The sequence below is a fragment of the Mus pahari genome, chromosome X, assembly GCF_900095145.1.
Source record: "Mus pahari chromosome X, PAHARI_EIJ_v1.1, whole genome shotgun sequence".
Taxonomy (NCBI): Eukaryota; Metazoa; Chordata; class Mammalia; order Rodentia; family Muridae; genus Mus; species Mus pahari.
The window spans coordinates 60,564,606-60,583,185 of NC_034613.1; the positions used below are offsets into that span (position 1 = coordinate 60,564,606).

The following is an 18,580-nucleotide window of genomic DNA, read 5'->3' on the forward strand; positions in this document are numbered from 1 at the left end:
GCATGTGGTTTTTGTCTTTCTGCGTTTGATTTGGTCTTATTTCTCTCCTTTTCATTCTCCCTGCAGCCAGAGGGAATTCTCAAAGTGCTCTGTGTACAGCAGTTTCCAATCTTTCCTTTGGATAGTCCCTCCTAGGATCTTCAGGAAGCTGTGCTCTCCTGAGATGTGAGCAGCACATCCAGCACCCTTCAGCTTTCAGCTCCTATACACTCCCCACTCCTTCCTAGCATGTACCCTACATTGCCAGTTACATGGAATTCAGTTACTGGTTTCCTCCTGGGAAGGTCCCTAATGTTCTCATGGAAATGCTCTTTCCTGAGTGTCACCTGGATGAATTTGTAGCAAAATAATGCTGTTACATTCTCACATTTGCCAGAGGTTTTAAAACTTGCTAGTTCATTTCACAAGCATTTCTCATGCTGTGTACCAAGTATCCTTAGACATGGAGACTATGGCCATGGTTTTTGCCTCATTGTTCTTCCCCCATGGGAACCCCTGTAACATTCTGTTCCACCTATGCTAGGATTACTTAAGAAGAACCTAGGGTCTGTCTTGATGGCGTTGCACCTGCAGCCTCAGAGTGTGGTTTGGTGCCAAGAACTCTGGAGAAATAGGGCATGTAGCCCTGGGGAGCAGTTGCCTCTTCCAGCATCCTATCACTCTAATTCCCTATAACTGCTTAAAGACCAGACTTGGACCTCCCAGAGATCCCCAACCTCTTTCCCAGGTCTCTACCTTCTGAGCAGCAATGAACTACTACTCTGCACTGCCACCCAGAGGTTGCCAGTCACATGACAGATATCCTATCCCATCCTATCCTATCCCATCCTATCCTATCCTATCCCATTCTATCCTATCCCATCCCATCCTATCCTATCCTATCCTATCCTATCCTATCCTATCCTATCCTATTCTATTTATTTTTCCCTCTGAACATGGGCTTAAGGATTTATCAGTGATGTCTGGATGTCTGGCATTGAGTTCCTGCCCCAGCCACAAACACACTTAGGATCCGTATGACTCGGAAAGCTACCTCCAAACCTCTAGTCTTAACCAAGTGGTAGAATGAGGAGAGTAAGTTCTGGCAAAACAGAGTTGTTCATTAGATAACATAATACTTCCAAGTGAATCCAAGTGGGGGGACCATCAGTGTTATGGCACCACACACACAAATAATATTCACATGATCCGAAGAATGCAGAATCCCACTAGATGACAGTGTGGCTAAATAATTCTTTAAGTTCCTAGGAGGGGTAGTATTCTAAATGTTTCACCACAGGAAAAAAATCTGCTCTCAAAACTTGTGCATTAAAAAGTCATAGCTACAGTTAAAAGGCAAAGTAGCATAGCAAGTGACCTGGGAAATGAGCACATGCTGGAGAGACGGTGATTAATACACAAGGCACATTTGTGAATCAATCGGAAAAGACAAAAACCTCAGTGGGAGAATTGGAAAATACACGAATAAGCAATTCATCAAAAGACAGATTACTGAGAATCGCCACAAAATGTTCAGCCTTAAGAGCAGTCAAAGTTACGATAATTAAAAATCACATAGAGACTTTTCTCATCTACCAAAAGAACAAAAATTTCAGAGTAGAACTAACTCATCAAGAGTTCTATGGCACATTGAACAGGCCCTCTCTGATGCAGCTGGAGGAAAAGCAACATCAACACCATTCTGGAAGGTGATGAATGTCACAGAGGAAAAGAAAAAAAAAACCTTAAGCCCTGAACAGCAATGTCTCTTTTATGAATTCAGCCTAAGGACATAATGCATGAAAAAATGTAACTGCTTTACAAATCATAATAGCCTTGTGTTATAATACATGCATGAAAAGAAAAAACCTAAATAAGTCTATAACCATTTTAAAATTATGGGAGGCATAAGACTTGGGAAGATGTTTATGCCATATTATTAGGTAGGAAAAGCACAAGAGAAGAAAATTATATGTACAATAGAATTCATTTTTTGTGGATAAAATTATGTAGCTATTACACAGGCCAGAAACAAATTAGGCTTCACAACAAAACATCAACAGTGGTTGTCTCGGAGGAGCCTGCATTATCTGTGGCGGTGTGACATTTCTTTCTTTCTTAGCTCATATTTTCTTCTCATTTCAACATAGAATTATCTGTCCTGGCTCTTTGGCCTATTCATTTACTTCCTTAGAGTTTTCAAATTACAAGTGTAATATAGGCTTATTACAAAATATCCAAACCAGACAGAAGTGTGTATCCAAAGGCTTTCTCTCTCATCACTCTCTTCCCCAGAGAGCTCAGCTGCAAGCTGCTTGCATATATATTTCCAGATTTGTGTGCATATATAAACACATTTATGGATAGCTTCATATAAACAGTATCACACTATATACACTGTTCCATGGCTTGCTTTTCTCACTAAACAATATGTCAGGGATATTTTTCATGTCAGTACATATAGACCTGCCTATTTTTAAAGGTATGCTTTTCAGCAGCTCTGTAAACAATGCTGTTGGAGCTTGCATAGGGACTGAATTGAGTTGTTAGATTGTACTGAGTAGTATGGCTATTTTAACCATATTTGTAACTGCTTGGAAGTATATGAGGATATTCTACAGAGAGATACTTGCACCCCTCTCTTTGACTATCAGACTATTGAGACAATAGTCCACCAAGAAATTAGAATTCACCCCATGAATCTCAGTCTGGGAGAAGAAAAAGGCCAAGAGCCTGATGACAGCCTGTCTTAGTCAGGGTTTCTATTCCTGCACAAACATCATGACCAGGAAGCAAGTTGGGGAGGAAAGGGTTTATTTGGCTTACATTTCCATACTGCTGTTGATCACCAAAGGATGCAGGACTGGAACTCAAGCGGGTCAGGGAGCAGGAGCTGATGCAGAAGCCATGGAGGGATGGCTTGCTTCCTCTGGCTTGCTCAGTCCACTCTCTTATAGAACCCAAGACTACCAGCCCAGAGATGGCACCACCCACAAGGGAACCTCCCCCCTTGATCACTAATTGAGAAAATGCCTTACAGCTGGATCTCATGGAGGCATTTTCCCAACTGACGCTCCTTTCTCTGTGATAACTCCAGCTGTGTCAAGTTGACACAAAACTAGCCAGTACACAGCCAGAGGAGGAACTTGTCTCCAGACAGACATTTCACACAGTTCTGACAACTTGTTTGACTACTTTTCAGGAGATACTGGAGCTGAGACAATGATGGGTTGATGACCTGAGGGACCACACCTTGACCATGATACATAATACTTAATCATGCATACCTCTTTTTCTGTTTAAACTTCAACCTTGAGTCTGGACACTAAGACAAATTGTTGTTGTTGTTGTTGTTGTTGTTGTTGTTGTTGTTGTTGTAGTACCTCTTTGTTCCTGCTCCCAACACCACCAAACTGAATAAGTAAACTAAATCCCCTTTCCACTTTTTACTAGTGTCTTTTTAATTGGGCTATTGGAGGCCACTGACTGAACCTGTTAGGATCCTCAGGGCCCAGGCTCATGACACTAATTCCAGTAACATACTAATTCATTCAATCTACATACAGGATTTTTAAAAAAATTTATTAGATATTTTCTTCATTTACATTTCAAATGCTATCCTCTTTCCTAGTTTCCTTTCCGAAAGTCCCCTATACCGTCTCACCGCCCTGCTCCCCAACCCACCAACTCCCACTTCCTGGCCCTGGCATTCCCCTGTACTGGGGCATATAAAGTTTGCAAGACCAAGGGCTTCTCCTCCCATTGATGGCTGGCTAGGCCATCTTCTGCTACATATGCAGCTAGAGACACGAGCTCAGGGGGTACTGGTTAGTTCATATTGTTGTTCCACCTATAGGGTTACAGACCCCTTCAGCTCCTTGGGTACTTTCTCTAGTTCCTCCATTGGGGGCCCTGTGTTCCATCTTATAGCTGACTGTGAGCATCCACTTCTGTTTTTGCCAGGCACTGGCATAGCCTCACAAGAGACAGCTATATCAGAGCCCTGTCAGCAAAATCTTGCTGGTATATGCAATAGTGTACAGACAGGATTTTAAAGGATTCTGGAGACCTTTTGAAGTGGACTGACTGTATTTTATATTATACAAAAAGCATGAGACTTGGGAGACAAGGTTATAATTTTTTTGATTTTTAAAATTTACTGTTTATTTATATGTAGGCATCTGCGCCTGTGTAAGGTTATGGTGCTTAAAGTGATGTATTTGTGTGTGAGGTTGACAAGGGGTGAATTAAGGTGGTTGTTTTTTGTTGGTGGTGGTGGTTTTTAATATCAACTTGTCATGAGCTAAGATCACTTGAGCTGGATGCCTCAACTGAAGAACTGTCATGGTTGCCTTATTAATATAGGAAGCTCCATCCCAATGTGGGCAATGCCTTCCGACAGTCGCCCAGATTTTCAAAACTGGCATGACAGAAGGAAGATTATCACTCTTTGCTCATTTGTCTTTCCCGTTTGTTACCAAGTTAAGTTGATTTACTTGTGTCTCCTGTGGCAGTTGCTGATCCTGTTGCTGATAGCAGAACCAGTGTCGCCAGGCTCACTCCAGTATGAAGGGCCAGAGGCTTTGCAGACATTCCAGGCTGTTGGTGTGAGATTTGAGACTGCTGAGGAATGCAGCCTCATGGACTCAGCGACTATGTCATCATGGGTCTCTCTAGTCTAACAAATCCACTGTGGAACTACTGGGACTACTGAGGGAACTATTGGGTTCTCAGCCTTTCCAGAGTGATAACACTATTTTAATATAAGCTGATTTAATAAATTCATTGGATATATACATTCACCATAGTGATTGGTCTGTGTTCTAGAAACCCTGACATCTTTCTACTTACTTGAGTCTTCTTTTCTACCTTTTATTGATGCCCTCTGGATTTTACTGTCCTTCCTTTGTTGAACTCTCTTTTTTGTTTGTTTGGTTTTGTTTTTTGGAGATAGGGTTTCTTTATGTAACTCTGGCTATCCTGAAACTTATTTTTTTTAAAGGCCAAGCTGACTGGGAACTCAGAGATTTGTCTTTTTCTGCTGGAAATAAAGAGATGCACTGTCATGCAAGGCTCAACTTTCTGAACTCTTCCCCAGCCGCTGGACATAGCTTTAGGGCAATTCCCTCTTTCCCTATTCATACATTCTGTTTGCTAATGCTAACTACCTGAAGCTTGCCTAAGATGGTCCAGTTAGCCTTCCTTCTTTTTTTCAGACAACGATAAGGACTCAGGGAAGAGAAAAGCTAAGGAAGGGAAGCCTAACAGGGAGTCAGTAACCTAGATCCCAGTGAAGTCAGTGAACCTTAACCTTAATTTGCCTTCTCCTCTCTTCCCTTCCCCTCTCTTCTCTTCTCCTCTCCTCTCTTTTCCTTCTTTGCTTATCAATATAAAAATAAATCTTATTTTCCATCATAAATCCATATATATAAGTTTTGCAAAGTTTAGATAATAAGCATAAAAGCAAAAGAGCGAAGCAAAGCCTGAGCATATTTAAGTCAGGGGACATTGTCTGTGGGGACATTGCTTTTTGTTCAGATTTCTCGAACAGACAGAAGCACACTACTACCTTGTGTACAGTTAGGCACCTTAAAACCAGTGTTTGGTTCATGCCAGTGCCTGGGCAAAGAGGCCTCAACCCAATGCAGTTCTTAATCCAGGAGTCCATCTGACATCCTCATTTTCCTTGGCTTTCCACAGCCTCTTACTAGCTGTGCTCATCCTGTGCTCTGGATGTTGTCCTGGAGTGGGGAGGGTGGGGAGCTTTTGTTATTAAATGGTTGGATCTTTACCAAAAAAAGCCAGTGTTTGGTCTGACATTTTTCCAACTGTATCCCTCAGATTGTACCTTGGGGATGTCACACATTGTTGTTTAAAGAGTTGTGGCTTACTGGCCTTCTAAGTGTAACATTGGCACATGGGCCACTTTACAATTGTCATCCAAATACTGAAGCCCTGTCTAGACTTCGAACATAGTTCTACACTGAATCTTTTTAGCCAGGAAAGGGCAGGATCTTGCCTTGTGCATATCAGGATTACTGGTATTCAATAGGCAGCTCTGGGATGTAAGGTTTCTGGAACAGTCCTTGCTTATGGGAATCATTCCAAGTGTTTGCTTAAAAAAAAACCAGGGTGGAGTTTCCTATATGAACAGGTACTCAGGGTGCCCCACTTGGAGACCCCAAGTTCCATAAAAGGAGCAGTGTTTTATGAGTTTTCTGTCAAGTTGGGAATCTCACACTACTGTTAGTCTTAAGATCTTAGGAAACTGCTGAGGCCATTTCCGGTGACTCCAAAAGTCTGGTGATAGTTTGAGGATGGGCTGTCTTCCTATCATGGCCACACTCAGAAAATGAATAGCCTTGAGCTGGAGATATGGCTTAGTGGGTAAAGGTGCTTTCTCCCAAGCCTGACTACCTGCATTTGAGCCCCTTTACTCCTTGGTGGTAGGGGAGGAAAAAAGTTGTCTTTTTCCACAGGTATGTGACATACCACACACTCAAACACACACACACACACACACACATTCATGCATGCATGCACACAAGCACACATGCACACTGTACATGCAATTTGAAAAAGAATATGGACAACCTAGAAGCAGTTTTTGTCCCTTCCAGGTTCCTCATAGGTCTTGGTTCATTTCTCTCTCTTAGCTCCTGAGGATGGCCTGCCTTTCTGTTTTATGATCCTCAAACCCCTCTTCTTACATAGGGACCAGGCCAGACATGAGGCCTAAGGTAAATCACAGATTCCCCTGAGAACAGAATATATACTGTCTGTCCTAGGATTTTACTGCAGAAAACACTCCTCCAAGAAACCTACCTGTCTGTAGAGAATTTTTGTAGAGAATAAACTGTATCATGCAAGGGACCAAATGAGTCAGTCAAACCAGAGAAAGAGTTTGTTGTGAGAAAGAGTTGGGCTGGTGGTTTGCTGGCCTGCTTTGCCTATTGCTGTGGGTATTCAGTGTCTTTGCAGTAGCACCCCATGCAAGGCACTGCCATATCTCTTCCCTCTGTTCCTTATCAAGGCCACCTAGGAACAGTGTGGCATGTACGAGGGGAAAGAGCACAAGACACAGCACTTGGAGGGTTTCTATCATGGCTGACTTCCAGGATGTGAAGGTAGGGTGCAAATAAAAGATGAACAAGACACATCTCTGGTCTTACAAATGAGACTGAAAGAGAGATGGAGGGACAGCACCCACACCTGCTTGCTGGAGACAATTGTGAATCCTTGTGACTGGGTGTTACAGGCTTGGGAGCCACATAACTAACTACTGGGGGAGAGGAGAAAGATGATATGGAAAAAACACCCTTTGAGTACAAAATTGCAGGAGTTTTATGCAAACATATTCAGGGGGCCTTTCAGAGACTAATCACCCACGCTTTACACAATTAGGTCTCTGCCATTATCTCATTTGAGCCTCACACCGACTGAGGGGGCCCTAGGAGGGAGGGCAGCCAGCCCATTATCCTTATGTCTGAGATGGAGAGATGAGAAAATTGCAGCTGTTACTGCCAAGGAGACAAAAGCCTGCCATTGACGGCAGGACCTAGAACTCAGGGATGGGGCCCGCAGACTACCTCACTTGCTAAATTAGCCTCTCTAGGCACAAGACTCCACAGCTGAACCCCCACAGGCTTCCAATAAAAAATTTACCACAGGTGGGAGACAGGAAAAGGATAGTGCACCCTAGAGCTGACAGTTCCCTTCTACAGGCTGGCTCTGTCCTAGCACTCACTCTGTGCTGAATAGCTCCAGGGATGGGCAAGGTTCATAAAGGAAAATTGTGAAGCACAGAGAAGTTAGATATCATCTCAAGGTCACACAGCAAATCGATGGGATTTCAATCTAACTGTTTTATTCTAGAAATTCCACTACAAATGTAGATTCTGTTGCCTGCTGGCTACACTTGTTTTGTGCTGAATTCCACTCAATACCTTATATCCTAAGAAACATTTTCTTTCCATTTTCTTGTATCCAGGAAACTAGTTCCTTACCAAAAACAAAACAAAACAAAAAAACAGTGCAAACCATTGCCAACACACACACACACACACACACACACACACACACATTTGTAAACATACTGAAACTTAAAAAAAGAATCATCCAATTTGGATCTTGATTTTTAAAATCTTGATGCTGGTGATTTCCTAATATCATTTAATAAGTTTTTAAAGCAAGAATTAAAAGTCACACATGGTGGCTTGTGTCTGTAATCCCAGCATTTGGGAGACTGAAGCAGGATGATCACTAGCAAGTTTGAGGTAGCCTGGGCTACATAGGAAATTTCAGGCCAGCCTGAGATGCATAAGGAGACTGTGTTTTGTTTTGTTTTGTTTTGTTTTTAGGCAGACAACAAATATTCTACTGCACATTTAAATCATCTCAAAATTTCTCTATTATGAATACTCTGGAAGGTAGTGCTAGACAGGTTTGCTCAGGACTTTACATGGTATCAGGACTGCCACATAGGGTTCTTAACAGAGGTGTTGGCCAGGTGTCATATTGGTTCAGGAAGACTTCTGAGTGCTGGACTTTAGCCTGGACAAGAAACAATGTCTCACCAAGTATAGGTGCCCTTTTGAAATTTCCCTGAAGTCTCATCACAGGGAATGGCCTTCTTGGTGCTACACCAGGAGGCACTGTTTCCTTCATTTTGCAGCTAGGGAAAGTAGCATGCTACCCTGATGACTTCCTTAGAACAAAGGGTCAGAAGCAGAAGAATATCCTTATGAGTATGCACATTCACATCCCTCTCTTTTGAAGCAGATGTTTCCTCCTCTCATAAGACTATGAAGAAATGAGACTAAAATATTTGCCAGACTTACACGCAAGAAGCGCCTTACTTTGATGTTCGCGTTTGTTAGTAACATTGACCTTTTTATGATTCGTTTTTATTTATTATTCATTTTCCTTGCTTTTATTTTGAGACAGTATCTTACTTAGTCCAGAATTACTTCAAATTACGTTTGTAGTTGAACATGACCTTGAAGTTCTCATCCTCCTGCTCCCACCCTCATGAACTGAGATTACTGGTGTGCACCACCATGCCTGGTTGTATTGCTTCTTCTTGTGTGATTATCCCAATCTTGTCTCCTGTTGCTATTGTTACTGTTTTATAACCAAATTGTCTGGTGCTCTATGATTTTTATATTGTGATTGTACTTATTGACAAGTGATAACATCAGCAGGCAGACACAGATTTCTTTCCATAATATCCCCTGGAAGCAGGTCAAAGAAGACATGGAAGTGTTCACACAGACACTTGAGAGTTTTCTGACATGCCAATCAATGTAGTGAGACACTGGACAAGATTAGTGAAGTCCACATCCCAATGTGGTAGGGGAATAGCTGACCAGCAAAGGGCTTTTTCATGTGCATGTACCATTGTGGGACAGATCTCTCTCTCTCTCTCTCTCTCTCTCTCTCTCTCTCTCTCTCTCTCTCTCTCACACACACACACACACACACACACACACTTTTTGGCTTTTAGTACACCCTAAAAGCACATCCATATCAATAGACTTAATTTTCCCACTGAAAAGGCAGGCTTCAAACATGATATGTAGAACAAGCTGGTCTGGAACTGCTCCTGATCCAACTTCCTGTGCATACTGATTACAGGATCCTGTAATCCTATGCTGGGATTACACTTGCAAGGCACCATGCCTGACATTCCTCCTCCTCCTCCTCCTCCTCCTCCTCCTCCTCCTCCTCCTCTTCTTACTTTTTTAAATTTTGAGATTATAATTATAACATTTCTTCCTTCCCTTTCCTCCTTCCAAACTCTGCTTTATTCTCTTCCTTGCTCTTTGAAATTCATGACCTCTTTTTTCATTACTTGCTGTTACATGTACATATATGTGAATATATTCCTAAATATAATCTGCTCCATCTATATGTTAATTGTACATTTATGTTTGTAGGGCTGACCATTTGGTATTGTGTAACCTATTGGTGTGCTCTTCCCTGGGGAAGAGTATTTCAGCAATCCTTGGTTCCCTGTAGTTCTTTGTGTAGGGTTGAGGCATCTGGGGCTTCCCCACCCACATCCGCGTTTTGTTGTCCTGTTCAGCTCCTATTTGAGCAGTTGTGCTGATGAGACATGGGTGAAGCTTTTCAAAATCTGAGGAAACACAATCTTACAGCAAACTAGCTGACTCTCTGATTCCTACAATCTTTCTACTCCCTTCTTTTTGTTATCTTCAACTCCTGTGTATCCTAGCCTGGCCTCTAACTTATGATCCTCCTGTCAGGTCATTAGGATTTAATGCTTACTCAGTACATTTTAGTTGTTTGTTTCTCTTTTCCACTTTCCTCATGTGTTTTTTTTTTTAGATTAGATTTTATGTTTAATCACATTTCCCCAAACAGCATGTATGAATACACAAGCACACGACACACAAGGATACACAGTACCCCATGCCCTCACTCTTGGAGAAGCACACTCCCATATTTGCATTCACACACATTTGTGCACTCCCCTTAACCTTTCCCCTCTTGGAAGTGGATCTCTTCTTCACAGGACTGGAGCCAGAGGGGCAGCTGGAAGAGAAAGGCCATAAGCAGGCAGCTGGTGTGCTTAGTCTGTTATCCTCCCCTCCCCTCTCTGACCTGGTGATGGAATCCAGGGCTTTGCTCTCACACTAAGCACGTCCTCTACCACCGTCCTCTACCACAGAGCAGCCCTCCAGCCCTGTCTTTTACTGTCAGTGATCAAAACACTGACTCACTCGTGTCATGCTTCTAAGTTTCTTTTTCCTATAGCATCCACAGTTTTCCTTTTTCTGGAGTCTGGGGTGGTTGAAAAGGAAAAGAAAAACACCCTTAGATTTCTCTCATCCATTCAATGTACTAAATTTATTCAGTCAATGTTGGGAGTGTAGCCTCCTCCTGGAGTGAGTGGGGGTTGGGAACCAAGATCACACTCTGAGGTACTCTGGCCTCAGGGCTCACACACTTCCTGAGAAGAGTTTCTGAGAAGACTTTTGCCAGAAGCAAGCTCTGCTGAGGCCCAATCAGAGCTGCCCTGCCCTTCCCTCCTAGGTGTTTCAGAAGACCTCTGGGAAATCTGAATCTAGACTCTAGTTCAGCGCCTGAACTAGAGGAGCTCTGTCTTCAGAGCCCACTGCCTCTGGTCTCCAGGAGCCCTGGATCAGCTTTCCCAAGGAACAACCTTCTGCCTTTTGTTCTGCCCACAGGCCATCATCATCTCCTCAGCACTCAGCCTTCGCCTGCCAGAGCATGGGTATATATCTGTTGGGTTGTGGCTTTGTGGTAATGCTTCTCTTCCAGTTTCTGTAGTCACACTTCCAGTACTGTGGGAGGTGCTTCTGAAAGCACTTGGGCCAGGATCTTTGAACTTTCAACTGGCAGCTAGAGTCTTGCCACCCCATGTGGACAGGCTTTTTCTTAGGATGCTGTTATAAAACTTGGGGGTCCTTCCAACTACCAATTTTTAATAAGCCAATTAATAATGGAAAGCAGAAAAGGGAGAGTTATTTAATGTGGTCACATTGAGAGAAGATGGGCAAAGTGATCTAGTGAAACCCTCAAGTCTGTTTTGTGGTTTCGGGAGTGAGATTAAAATTCAAATAGAAGGCCAAGTGCACACATATTTAAGTGAGGCCGTGCCCCCTAGTTCCCCATTGAATCATCTTGGTCTAGGCTTCTCAGTCTCAGTGTGTAAGGCAATCTGACAAGTTGTTAGATAAATTCTCCCTCTGGTTGTGACCTTTTCCTTCTCTCAGCATGAGTTTCCTGGGGGAAGTTCCAGAGTTTAGTTAAGGCCTTATTTCCCTTTGCCTCCAGAGTCTCAATCTTGTGTATACTCTGAATTTTCTATATAACCACCTTGTCCAGCTCTGTGTTACACACAGTTAAGCTGGGATCTTAGATCTAAGAAGGTAGTTTTTTCCCTATCATATCCTTTCCTCCTTTTAATTTTGGTCTAGAAGTGGAACTATGCTTTTTCCTCAAAGGGTGTATTTCATGAGTGTGTATTTTCAGAAAAAAGATCCCCATTGTCCATTATAAGGGTTAGAAACAAACAAATAAAACACCAATAAGCTCAGCATTGTACAATGGAGCACACAAACAAAGGGAAAGTGGCTCAGCAAGACAACCTCCTTGCAAAAGGATGCACCTAGATCCAACCCTCAGTAGCAAGCATACTGGGGTCCAAGATGCCTCCTGTCTTATTGCTCAATAGGTGGTGATTGAGTTTTACCCCATTGCTAGCAGCTCAACTTCTCAATCTGAGACAATTGGCTAGTTGGCACACACGGGAAGGAGAAGTTTCAGGAAGTATGAGTCCTTGTTGGACTAACTACCTTTGATAAGACAAAAACTAACAAATGAATCCCCACTCCTCACATAAAGACGCCAGGGCAGCGTCTTTATTCTCACACTGATTCTGTTGACAATATAGTTGAATTTTTGTTTTCCTCATATCTCAGTTTTTGAAATGCCATATTGTGTAGACATAGACTCAAAAAGTACTAATTGGTCTTTCAAAGTATTGCTGTCTCATCCAAAGTCACAGTGGGAGCTCCAAATGGAGCTGTGTGAGAGTATGGCTTTGTACTAAAAATTAAGGGGTAGCTCAAAACCTGAGTTTATTTGCATACTTTCTGTGCTAGTTAGTTAATACCAGTGTCATTTACAATAATATTGTACAGAAGGTACTAGACCAAGAGTTAGGAGCTATAAATTCTCGAATCATATCAACCCAAGAAATCTGGGGTAAGTCATTTCCCTAAATAGTTCTCAGTTTTCTCAAAAATGGTGAATATTTGACAAATGTTTGAGAGTCATTTCCTCATTCTAAGGGAAATAATGATGTCACTACTATACTTTTCTTCCTTGTGACCATGCCACACCTCAGCATATGACCTTATTTGGAAATATTGTTGGCCCAAATATAATTAGTTATGATACTGTCATATATAGGGTAGTCCTCTAATGCAGTAGAATTGGTGTCCTTATGAATACAGGACATATGAATACATACAGCAGAGATCAGAATGTCACTTATACAACCCAAAATGCTAAGGGAGAAGCACAGAATGACTGCACCTTTTTCTTTTTTTCTTTTTTCTTTTTTAAATTATATGTAAGTTCTGTATATGAGAAAAAATAGTTTTGTCTCTCTCACCTGGTTGATTTCACTTGGCATAATGACTTTTAGTTGCATACATTTTCAATCAAATGTCACTTTTTTATTTTTCCTTATGACTGAGAATGTTGCATTGTGTAGAAGTGTCACATATTCATTTGTTGATGGACACCTGGGCTGGAATAACTTTCTGGCTATCACAAAATGTATAGCAATAAACTAAGATGCACAAGAATCTCTGTGACACAGTGATTCAGATTCTTTAGTGTATATTTTCAACCACAGTATAGCGGAGTCACGTGTTATTTTCATTTTTAGATTTTTTTGTGGAACTCCCATGTTTATTTCTTCATAAGTTTCCATTTCTATCAGCAGAGACCAAGTTTTCCTGTTTCTGCATGTCTTTCTGAGCTTTGGTGGTCATTAGATTTCTCTTTCTTTTTCATTTTTTGGATTGGATATTTTCTTTATTTACATTTCAAATATTTTCCGCTTTCCAGGTCTCCCCTTCAGAACCCCGCCCTGTCCCATCTCCCCTCACTCTGCCTCTATGAGGGTGCTCCCCTACCCACCCACTCCCATCCTCATCCTCCCGCACTGACATTCCCCTACACTGGGGCATCGAACCCCTCAGGCCCAAGGGCTGCTCCTCCCACTGATCCAACAAGGCCGTCCTCTGCCACATATGTGGTTAGCACCATGGGTCGCTTCATGTGTATTTTTTTGGTTGGTGGTCCAGTCCCTGGAGCTGGGGATTGGGGGGCCTGGCCTGTTGACACTGTTGCTCCCTCCATGGGGCTGCAAACCCTCTCACCTCCTTCAGTCCCTTCTCTAACTCCTTCATCAGGGACTCCTGAGCAGTCCAATGGTTGGCTGCGAGCATTTACCTCTGTCTTTGTCAGGCTCTTCCAGAGCCTCTCAGGACACAGCCATATCAGGCTTCCATCAACAAGCACTTCCCAGCATCCACAATAACATCCGGGTTTGGTGGCTGTACCTGGGATTGATCCCCACGTGGGGCAGTCTCTGGATGGCCTTTCCTTCAGTCTCTACTCCACACTTTGTCTCCATATTTCCTCCTGTAAGTATTTTGTTCACCTTTCTAAAAAGCACTAAAATCCACATTTTAGTCTTCCTCCTTCTTAGGCTTCATGTGGTCTGTGAGTTGAATATTGGATATTCTGTATTTTGGGGTAATATCTACTTATCAGTGAGTACAAACTGTGTTTGTTCATTTGTGACTGAGTTACCTCACTCAGGATGATATTTTCAAGTTCCATCCATTTGCCTGCAAATTTCATGAAGTCGTTTTTAATAGCTGATTAGTACTCCACTGTGTAAATGTACCACATTTTCTGTATCCATTCCTCTGTTGAGGGACATCTGGATTCTTTCCAGCTTCTGGGTATTATAAATATGGCAGCTGTAAACATAGTAGAGCATGTCTCCTTATTACATGTGGAGTATCTTCTGGGTTTATGCCCAGGAATGGTATTGCTAGCTCCTCAAGTAGTACCAAGTCCAAATTTCTGAGGAACCACCAGACTAATTTCCACAGTGATTGTACCAGCTTGCAATCCCACCAGCAATGGAGGAGTGTTCATCTTTTTCCACATCCTTGCCAGCATCAGCTGTCACCTGAGTTTTTGATATTAGCCATTCTGACTGGTGTAAGGTGGAATCTCGGGGCTGTTTTGACTTGCATTTCCCTGATGACTAAGGATGTTGAACATTTCTTTAGGTGCTTCTCAGTCCTTTGAGTTTCCTCAGTTGAGAATTCCCCATTTAGCTCTATTCCTCATATTGGATTGCACCTTTTTCTAGTAGAGTTCAGAGCTAACCTTGAAAATACCTCCATCTTAGATACCTCCATCTTAGATATCTAGAAGCGGGAAATGATTAACTTGTTGTTTAAACAACCCAGGTTGTGGTCCATTGTTTTTGCAGCCACAACTCAGTTGTTTAACATATATTGTCTAAAATTGGGTACATACAATTATTCTTTTCACATTCATATTTTAAAGATTTGTTCTATCAAGTATACTACAGCATTTTTTAGGTTTTAGTAATGGTCTTTCCATTTACCCACTAGATGAACAGGATTACTTTGTCAGTGTGACAAAATTTATGCCTCAAGTCAAATAATGTGATATTTTAGTTGTTGAAGTTCATTAGATTTTTAGAACTACCAAAACTTGTTCTCAGAATACCCATTATTAAGTTTATGGATTCCCCAGGGATTTAAGGACCATGGGGGTGCTAAGCAAGTTCAGGAATCAGGAAAGTGTTTCTGCAAAGAGCCCTACACCATCTTGTCTGGTGGTATAGATCTATAATCCCAGCCACTTGGGAAGCTGAGACAGAAGAATTGAGTCCAAGACCTGCCTAGGCTGTGGAGTGAGTTCAAGGCTGGCTTGAGTGAGTGAGACCCTATGTCAAATTTTAAAAGGGGATGGGGAGTTCTGGGAGTAGTTGTTCAGTGGCAGAGCACATGTCCAGAATGCTACAGAGATCCTGGTTTCTATCTCCATCACCCCTCCATGCCCTCTCCCTCCCTTCTTCTCTCCCTCCCTCCCTCCCTCCCTCCCTCNCCCCTCTTTTTTTTTTTTTTCCTCCCCTGATAGAGCTTCAGGAGGAGTGGCCAGCAATCAGGCTTTGGCCCCTCTGCTCTCCTCCAGTTCTTCAATCCTTCCTTCCCTCCTTCCTTCCTTCCTTCTTTCCTTCCTTCCCTCCTCCCTCCCTTCCCCCCTTCCCTCCCTCCACCTTTCTTTCTTTCTCTCGCTCCAAATCCACATAGACAATATTTTAGGATTTATGGAACATGCTACTTATATTGCATCTACCCAATATTAAAGTTGTACAGACAATTAAAATGAATATGCATGACCCAGTTTCAAAAAGTTCTATTTATGAATATTTAAATTCAAATGACTTTTCTGAGTCATTTCTGAGATACTACTCTTTGACATTTTCTTACCCCTCAGAACAGAGAAAACTTGGCTACAGGCCCCATCTATTTGACTGGCTGCCCAGTGTGTCACGTGGGACACCCAGTTTTCTACTGCCTGAGTTTATACATTAGGTTCATCTAAGGATCTGCATGAGGCCTAGAAAGGGGTTATTCCATTTAAACTGAAACACAAGCTTCCTACTGCTCCATCAAGGCTGGTTTATTTGTCCTTTCAGATGTGTTTAGTATCCCGTGGTGCAGAAAATAGGTATGTGGTCAGCAGCCCTTTCCAGGCTTGACCATTTAAGGGCTGTCACAGTATTAGCAGCCAAAGGCAACCTAATTTTGTTAAGCCTGTCCTAGAGCTTACACACCCTTTTCTGTTGGTGCCTCTCGGGTTGGCTGGGAGCTTAGGCCCATCTGTCCTTACTATTTTGAGTCCCTGTTGTCTCATTGGCGGCTTTCTGAACAGCTGCAAAACATACTTTTAACACTAAGTGGAAGTTTGGGTCACCGGCTCCCACTGTGGAACAGTCACTCTCAGCAAGGGCTTTCAGCGGAGAGTTCTCTAGTTTTACTGACTCCGGTGAGTGTTAAAACTAACATCTTTCAAGTCCCTGCTGGACTGCCAAGGCGGGTAGGAATGAATGAGGTCTTTGCTTATGGGCTGGTGGAATAACGTGCACTGCTTTTTGTGTTATCGGAAACTGCTCGGTTGCCTAGCACCACAGCCGACAGCTGGGTCGTCCTTTCCGCGGCTCCTCTACCTCGGGTCACCAGGCTCCGGTGACAGCGCAAGCCAGACCGAGAGGCGAACGACCCGCACTGGGCCTGGAAGGACAATGCTTCGCGGAAAGTCCCTGCTCAACGTGGAGTGGCTAGGCTACTCCCCCGGCCTGCTCCTAGAGAATGATCCTCTGGCAGCGGGACGGACACCACGAACCCCCCGCGGGTAAGTCACGTGAGGGCTTGCAGCGTACCCGCGCCTGCGCGCGCTGCCGGCGCGTCACTACGCCGCGCCACGCGAGCGTGCTTCAGCAGGGGAACTTCCGGCGCGACCGGCCCAGTACAGTCACCCTGTTAGCGGCCCCTGTGCCTCCGCTAACTACCCAGCGCCTGCTGCTGCCCTCCGGGTCACGCCATGGAGCGTCTTGATAAAGCCGCGCTGAATGCGCTGCAGCCTCCAGAGTTCAGGTATCCCTGAGTTCCGCTGGGCGACGATGGCCCGTTGGCCCTGGCCTGGTGCTTGCCCCAGGGCAGGCAGGAAACAGGGTGGGCTTAGGGACGGCCCCTCCACGGTTCGCCGCAGGCTGATGGAAAGGGAAAGTAGTTTGAAGCCTGCAGCTTCTGAATGGCTGGCCCCATCTTTCACTTGTGATGCAGGGTATAGGTGAGCGGGCCCTCAGTTCATGCTCCCTTGCTCTCCTTCTCCCTGTTTGGCAGCTCTGCTGCTTTGCAGTCTGCCCTTTGCCAGGCGGCTCTTTTGAGGATAGGCGCCTGGTCTTCTTTATCTTGAAGACTGCCAGCCCCTACATCACATGGGTTTTTTGTTTTGTTTTGTTTTTATAAATATCTAGTGTATAAATAGAGTGGAGGCTGGCCCTGATGTGACGCCACTTGAGGGGAATCAATCAGTAGGATAAGGATTGGTGACTGAACAGAAAGAATGTGATAGTAGACCTCTCTACTTAAATTTTAACTTTGGAAGAAAAAAAAGTTGAATTCACATAAATGACTTATCCAAGATCACAAAATTAGACCACACAGTTACTACGGCTTGACTGCTGACTCCAAAGCCACGGGATCCATTTACTCTGTTTATTTTTCAATACAAGATTTCTCTGTGTAGCCCTGGATGTCCTGGAACTCTGTAGCCTGGCTTTGAATTCACAGAGATCCTAGTGCCTTCTGCTTCTGCCTCCAAGTGCTGAGATAAAGGTGTGTACCACCATGCCCAGCTACCAACAGGTATTCTTACCAAATACACAAAGAGTACAGTCTGGTTTTTTCATTCATTCCTCATTTCTGACAGGTCTCAGTAGCCCCTAGTCAGGTATAAAATAAGTCAATCAAATGGCATGCATTGCTTTGTTTTATGTCACTGATACTACCTGACCTGATTTGTACCAGCAGAACCAACAGGTATAGTGAGCTTTGGCTAGAAACTAAGGAGAAAAATGATCTAAATGCTAGGGGAAGTTGGGTAACTACTCTTTTTTATAAGTTTTTTGCACACTTAACTTTGACTATCACTCATATGCTTTGGATATTTTGATCAGTAACAGACTGCAAATGTGTTACATGGGATTGTATTATCTAGTGACATTTCAGCCATCTTAGTTTGTATGGGTATGCTCCGTGATGTTTGTGGAGTGACAGAACCATCTGAAAATGCATTTCTCAAAAGACTTCACTATTTTTATTTTTTTTTTTTATTTTTTTTTTTATTTTTTTTTTTTTTTTTTTTTTTTATTATTATTTTCTTTATTTACATTTCAAATGCTATCCCGAAAGATTCCCAT

General features: G+C 43.0%; 1 protein-coding gene across 3 annotated transcripts in view; it reads left to right on the forward strand.

The window, feature by feature from the left end:
- Positions 1-16,577: 16,577 nt before the first annotated feature.
- The window catches only part of Vma21 (vacuolar ATPase assembly factor VMA21), a 9,200-nt gene continuing 7,197 nt past the window's right edge, over positions 16,578-18,580 (forward strand). Inside the window, exons 1-2 of one of the 3 annotated variants that reach the window (XM_021188288.2) lie at positions 16,578-16,644; positions 16,782-17,010. In XM_021188288.2, the coding sequence (XP_021043947.1) occupies positions 16,901-17,010 (110 nt within the window). In that variant the 5' untranslated portion in view covers positions 16,578-16,644; positions 16,782-16,900. Of the gene's footprint in view, positions 16,645-16,781; positions 17,011-17,110; positions 17,378-18,580 lie in introns of those variants that run through there. The other 2 variants (XM_021188290.2, XM_021188287.2) reach the window with 2 other exon arrangements.